Consider the following 7,035-nt stretch of genomic DNA (forward strand, 5'->3'; position numbering starts at 1 on the left):
GGGGGCTAGAAAACTCTGAAATCATTGTTGGATGTTGTTCTGCTGGCAAGAGGCAAGACCATCGGCAGCCATCAATGAGCCATTCACGAAAAAAAATACACGCTCACGGCCAACAGAAAACAAAGCAGCAAGTAAAAGAAAAACTTTTTTTTTTTTTAAAGAAACAAGGCCAAGAAGCACACACTTGCACAACAATAAAGCCAACTGGCTTTCAAGAAGTTACACAAACAGTGTGGGGACCATCTTGTGTGCTGGTAGTTGAGTGTCAAGATTCGAATAAATAAGCGATGTGAGGTGCAATGTAACATTAGGAGAAGGAGAAAAAAAAAATTGGAAAAGTAGCAGCTCTTATTGTGGGAATCACTGAATAGATATCTCATCAAGCGCAACGCCAAAGGATCTGTCAGTCTGACCGAGCCTAACAGGAGGACCTTTTGAGAATAACGCTGTGGTGAATTCAGATACACAATTCCCTCTTGATAGATAAGACATCTTTGCAGCCAAAGAGTCTCGTATTATTCTAGAAGTGAAACCACGTCAGAATAATTCATACTCCAAAGGGCACGAGTGCCAAATGGAATTCAAATCACCGTCACTAAGCCTGAGCATGCTCAGTCGTCTCGTGAAACTAGACATCTCCAACAAGCCATCTGTGTCTCAACGTAATGCCAAAGCTAAAGCGGTTTTCCGGGACAGATCCCATCACAGGCGAAGGCCCTCACCCATCGCTGCCGTCCGGTTTGCTGAGCTCCAGGCGATCAGGCTGGACAGCAAAGCTGATTCTACACACACGTCCATCCTGAAAGAGAAGCAGTCATGTTTTTTTTTTAGTGGTAAAAAATTGACAGACAAAAAAAGAAGTCATACTGTAATGTCATACTGTAACGTTAAGTGCAATGTGTCAGATCCGAGACTGAATCCCTGTATTAACTCAAACATAAGATGACTGACATAATCTTTATCATAAAAGACAAACACAACTGAGTCCACATGATAGTTTCTATCTATATGCAAATTAGAAATTGGCGCACCAATCAACTTATCATACAAGTGCTGCACTTCATTGAATAATTAGAGGCCGACCGACATCGTTTGGCCGATAATATAGGTGTCAGCGCTCATGTTGAGTAAAAATATTACATTGTTTACATTTTACGTAATAAATGAATAAATTGAGGTTTATTTTCTTAATTCAAGTTCTTTATACTTGGCTGAGTTTGTGTTTTCTTTTCATTTAGTTATTAATCATAAAATTTATGGTTAAACTAAAATATCAAGCCTCCATTACAATTCTTGTCATAAATAACAACATTGGTTGTGACAACGACATCTTAGGAATCATTGACAGAGTAAAAAAAATAAATATATATATATTAATTTTATATCTGCTGATGTATCGGTATTGGAAGCCTTGTACTCCCTAATATTGATATCAGCCCCCAAAAATCCATATCGGTCGGGCCCTAATAATAATCAAGGTTATGACCAAATCATAATGGTATTACACTAGACATATTAACACACAATTGGGTGTGAGGTTTGTTAATGCACAGTTGCATGAAGCCACAACATTCAATTTGACACTGTTCCTGAACACACCCGCACCGACATGCACCAGTTTACTGGTGTCCTGTGTATAAAGAACACATCCAATCAATGAGATCCAACCTAAAAATCACAACACCTCGTTTTTTATAGCAAAAGCCAGAGGTGTTCTGATCAAAGTGACCCAGTTGGAAAGGAAATCTTCCTTTTATATTAAACTTTGTGGCGGGTAGCAGATAATAAACAAATACTCCCGGGCCCTGAGTGTTTGATTCATGCTAGTGATATAGTATTTTATAGCGTTACCTCGAGGAGAAATCCAGCATGGTTTGGACCAACGACACACTGTTTCAGGGGGGCCTGCTCCAGCAAGTTAAGGTGTGGATGACTGCATTTGGGAAAGAAACACAATAAATAAATAAGCAAGCAAAATAAAGACAACTGAGACTATAAAAAAGAAAATTCACAGGGTCCTGATTACAAGTGTACAGTTGATCACATTGTACAAAGCAGCCTAAAATTATACCGTTGACAGAGACTCACCTGTTGTAGCTGTATTTGTTGAGTTTCTCCGAGACTTCACGGAGCCTGACAAGAAGAAGACGAAGACCACATTAATACATTTATGCATTTGAGACATAATAAAGGCAAGTTGATTTATGTTACTGTGCGGACTTGAACCACATATTGTCCAACCTATTACACAGAAATTGATTTTAGCGTATTAACCAAAAGGAAACAATTTCTGTGCATGTAAATGATTTCAACCCAGTGCAATCAGTTCATGGCTGGCGATAATGACGCCATCGCTGATTACAACAACCATTTACAATCCTAAAATATTTTTGCTTGCCACATCACCACTGACACATGGTTGTGTGGTTAAAACAAGAGTACGGGTCTCAGTCCTGTGTGAGTGGTCAGTCTTCTGAGAAACTCTTCGTAACAAACTGTGCAGAACTGCTTTGTTACATCGACAAGTTAAAAAAAATCTTTTTTTTTGTTTTTCAAACACTTAAAAAAAAACACAGTATCTCTAATCCTCAGTGTCAGTTGCTATGGAGAAGATGCCACCAACCAGTCAAGAGTAATACAATATTTTATTTTAGAGCTGGTTGTTGCAGCTATTCTAAAGTGATCCTGAATTCAAAACATATTTATCAAAGCTATAGAAAAACGATTGTCAGAGTAACAATTTTGTGCTCAAACGTCACTGTAAGGCTCCTTTTAGGGTTAGGCTGATGGACGACGCCGACAGTCAGCAAAAAAAGTTTGTTGATCAGGATACACGTATTACTTTATTCCACAACAGAGTAAAAACAGAATGCCACTGATGTTTTACATGGATTTCCATGTGCAAAGTAGAATATTCATTCAAACACAAAACGAGGGATCGGACAGTCAAGTACATAATTCTGAATAAGACTGGGAAAATACCTGTGTGCAGCCAGCGCCATTTATGTGCATTTAGGTATGTGTTATTGCTAAATATCTATGACTATGTTGTGGATAATTCTGTGACTAATATCTGACTTTTTGTACAGATGACTCAATCACTGGTGGTTGGTGATTATCTACCCCTCGAATGTACTGCATCGGTCAGAAACTGTCCATCGCTGTCCATTGAGAAAATGAACCCAACACAGCCAATCGAAAATATCTCCTATGTCAACACTACTGTATACTTCAAAGGAAGTCTCAAGCCTGCCATTACAACAACCTTAACAATGTCTGCTCTTTTCCCCCTTAATGAAATATGTAGTGAAAACTCTATATTCAAGGATGGCTGTGAACTTTTAATATAGTCAGCTGTCTTTATTTGTTAAAGTGGGTTAGCTTAATGTAATAGCTTGGCTATTGTAGTTCAGTGGAAATATGCAGCACTAAAATTGAAGACGGTAAGTAAATTAATACTTCAGGAAAATGTACCTGTCCCACTCACATCAAAATATTTGGTTGGATAATGTCCTCTATGACAAACTGTTGGTTTACAATTTCATCAAACACATTTACTCATAACAAGTTTTGAGGTATTGCAGTTATCTGATCATACTTCAGCCTCATACAGTGAGTGCAGCCTGGTCAAAGATGAATTGTATCCAGACTTTTGTCTCATGTCTGGTGAAGAAACATACATCCACACTCAACTCCCCGCAGGCACACACACATGCCTGTGCTGCCATTTTAAATATATATAGTTCTGCAATATGTTTCTTCTTTATGTGGTCATTTAACACAGATGCAGAAGTACTGATGCATCTGAAAATTAAAAGGAGGTCAACAAATGACAAATGGCATAACTGAGCAAAACTAATCTTCAGCAGACATGTTTAAATACAGCACAGATATGATCAGGTAAGACTATGCAAATACAATACACTTGTTAAGGCCTGTTCTGACATTATAAATACGCTTAAGAATGTTGCCCATGAATGCACAAGAGACAAGTTTTTAAATGACATGCACTCACTGCCCTTGTCACTTTCTTCTGGATCGCTGAGTGAGATAAACATCTTCACAGGGTAATGGCATTTGCCACTCCACTGTGCTAAACTAATGTGTCCCGGCAGCAGACCTCAGTTAGGTAAAACAAACCACTGGCATTTGGTCAAGGAAATCCAATCGGATGCTCACGCCAGGGGCCAGCGCTTGATGACAAGCCGAGCTGGACCAAGCCTTTTTATTTGGGATAGAAGCACTTATCTGCTCTGACAACTGGAAGTTCCTTCATGGGTTAGGAGGAAGGGGGGTGAGGTCCCAGCAGCACATGGTGACTGTAGCATGCAATGTAGCATGCATGCATGCCTGGGGGATGAAACAGACCATGAACTCTTCAAGGAACTTGCCATATCACCAGGATGTCTGAGTGGCACTTTTCATTAAGATATGCAACCAGCAGAGTAAACTGAGCGTTCCCCCTACATCCATCTCAAGGTGGATGGTGGATGGTGGACCCCCCCCCCCAGTGTTGGATGGCTCACTGACCTGCAAAAAAAAGGGCTCCAGATATTCTGAGCCCAAATCCAGGTCCTTAATCTCAAGGTCAATCTAAAAACATCCCCCCCCCCCCCCAAACTTCTCAGCCTCTTTAACTGTAAGTAGAGCAGCTCATTAAATCAGTCTCCATCTCAATGGGTGATATAAATAGGCTTTTATCATAAACCACATGTTCTTCCAAAATACAGGTCACACACACACACACACACACTTTTCTGCGTGATGCATACCAGAAGCATGTGGCTGCTGGCAATGTTTTGTGCAAATCAAATTGTTACTGTGTGAGTGCACTGCTGTGTATGATGTAGCTACTTGGTATAACACCGGAAGCAATTCAAAATAAGCGAGAGATACACAGCATCCATTTTGATACTTTGTCAAAGCCTCGACTTTGACTCGTCAATTAAGTCGATAAAGAAGAAAAAACCTAATAACTCATGAAGCCACCGGCGAGCAATTTGTCCCATTGAAGCTATTCCAGTGTCACGAAACTGCCCCGTGGTACATTTTATTTGCCTTTGTCACGAGCGTGGTTAGCTAACGTTAGCATGCTAGCTATCGGTTAGCTTGACGTTAGCCACTTCATTGATCACCACAATCGACGCGACGCCCACAAAACAAACACTTGACACATGTCAAACGAGTATACATGAGGTGTGTGCACACGACCAGCCGTGTTGTTATCGACGACAGCGCGTTTCACGTAACCTTATTCCTCCCCCCCACACCCCATCCCCCAATCCGCATTGTCTATCTCAACTTTGACTGGGAGCCAATACCTTTCCCCCGACAAGCAAGGGAACAGCCATGCTAGGTGCGTTAGCTTCGTCGTACTGGTTAGCCCGTTTAACGGGGCTAGAATCTAGTTAGCTAGCTAGCTAGTTAGCTTCTGGCCCCGTTAAAATTGAGCTAGCTAGCTAGCTCCAAGCGCTGGATTGTGGTATGTTCGAGTGTTAGCATCAAGCTATGGCGGATTGTTCAAGATGCCGGGGCCTTGTTTAAACCCCGAGGGGAGCGGAGGAGGGGGGGGGGGGGGGGGGGTCATTTAAACGATAACACGCCAAATCCGAACGCGCGACGACGTCGATATGGTTCATACACACGAGCCTCGGCCCGGTGCGACGAGCCTTCACGCGCGTACGAGGGTTTAAATCCCCTCGTTCCAGGCGGCGGAATACCTGTCATTGAGCTGGTCCTCGGTCCCGGGCAGCGGGTGAACCACGAAGTGTATGGATGTCATGGGGTCAGTCCGGAATCACACACGGATCGTGTGGACGACGTGGAAACTGGTTCTCCTTCGACGTCCTGTATATATATATGTGTGTGTGTATATATATGCGTGGATTCATACGAGTCGTTCAACGGGCGGAAAAAAAAAAAGCTCCGACTTCAGATCCCAGCCTCTTCACCCACATGCCGCCATCTTAACTCTAGCGAGCGTCTTCTCTCTCTCTCTCTCTCTCTCTCTCGCTCTCTCGCTCCCTCTCTCCCTCGCCCCGTGTGTGTGTGTGTGTCGCTCGCAACACATGCAAGCGCGCCGCTGATTGGAGCTCGAGCACAAACAGGAAATGTGTTAAATCGGACGCGATTGGCCTGAAGAAGAAAAGAGGCGGACGCACCGCAACCTCTCTTTGTTTTCACATCCCTCTTCTTCTCCCCTCGAAGCATCATTTGTTTTGTATGTGTGTATGTATTTTTGTTGACTAACTGCAACATATGATGACCAGAGACTTAAGGCAGTCTCTTTCCAAGCAGAAGACAATGGGATTCCTCAAAAATGAAACAAGCTTTGACATCGAGAGGAAACAAATCTGACCTTTATGTACAATTAATTTCCTTTTCATGCTTTCATCCCAGTCAAAATTCGACGCATTCTAATAATATTCTGTCCTTCTGGTCCTTTGAGAGCTCCATCACAAAGGATCTTGCAGGATATTGCATTCATTCATTTCATAATCGATTTAATCTGTCGATTATTTTCTCGATTAATCCATTTGTTGTTTGGTCGATGAAATAATAAAATAGTGAAAAATGTCTATCGTGTTTCCCCAAAGCTCCAAGATGATTTTTTTGTTTGTCCACACACCGAAGATTCAGTTTAACGTCACAGAGGAGCAAAGAAACCAGAACATTTTCACATTTAAGAAGCTGAAATGAGAGAATTTTTACCTTTTTTCCCCTTAAAAACTACTTGAACCGACTAATCAATTATAAAAATAGTTGGCGATTACGAATCGATAATCGATCAACTGTTGCAGCTCTAATATATACATTTATTGTAACCTCAATACTGATTCATGGATTCATGACTCATTGCCAATTGTTAGATAAAAAAAAGGTTTAAATTTTAAGTCTTAAAGGATAGTGCCTTGGACTGCTTAAGATGTTTCAATGTGAAATCAAATTCAAATGGATATGACACTAATTTTGGGGTTATTTTTTCTAATGGACAGACTAACCCAAGACTCCACTAAAGGCCATTTGTCTTTTCAC

General features: G+C 41.4%; 1 protein-coding gene across 7 annotated transcripts in view; it reads right to left on the minus strand.

The window, feature by feature from the left end:
• Window positions 1–6,004, minus strand: part of ubr5 (ubiquitin protein ligase E3 component n-recognin 5) — a 32,047-nt gene extending 26,043 nt beyond the window's left edge. For 5 of the 7 annotated variants that reach the window (XM_047336181.1, XM_047336176.1, XM_047336175.1 and 2 more), the window contains exons 1-4: window positions 5,721–6,003; window positions 2,089–2,133; window positions 1,852–1,933; window positions 723–799 (exon numbers count right to left, since the gene is read on the minus strand). In XM_047336181.1, the coding sequence (XP_047192137.1) occupies window positions 723–799; window positions 1,852–1,933; window positions 2,089–2,133; window positions 5,721–5,782 (266 nt within the window). In that variant the 5' untranslated portion in view covers window positions 5,783–6,003. Of the gene's footprint in view, window positions 1–722; window positions 800–1,851; window positions 1,934–2,088; window positions 2,134–5,720 lie in introns of all 7 variants that reach the window. The other 2 variants (XM_047336185.1, XM_047336177.1) reach the window with 1 other exon arrangement.
• Between the last annotated feature and the right edge of the window lie 1,031 nt (window positions 6,005–7,035).

The sequence above is a fragment of the Scophthalmus maximus genome, chromosome 1, assembly GCF_022379125.1.
Source record: "Scophthalmus maximus strain ysfricsl-2021 chromosome 1, ASM2237912v1, whole genome shotgun sequence".
Lineage (NCBI taxonomy): Eukaryota > Metazoa > Chordata > Actinopteri > Pleuronectiformes > Scophthalmidae > Scophthalmus > Scophthalmus maximus.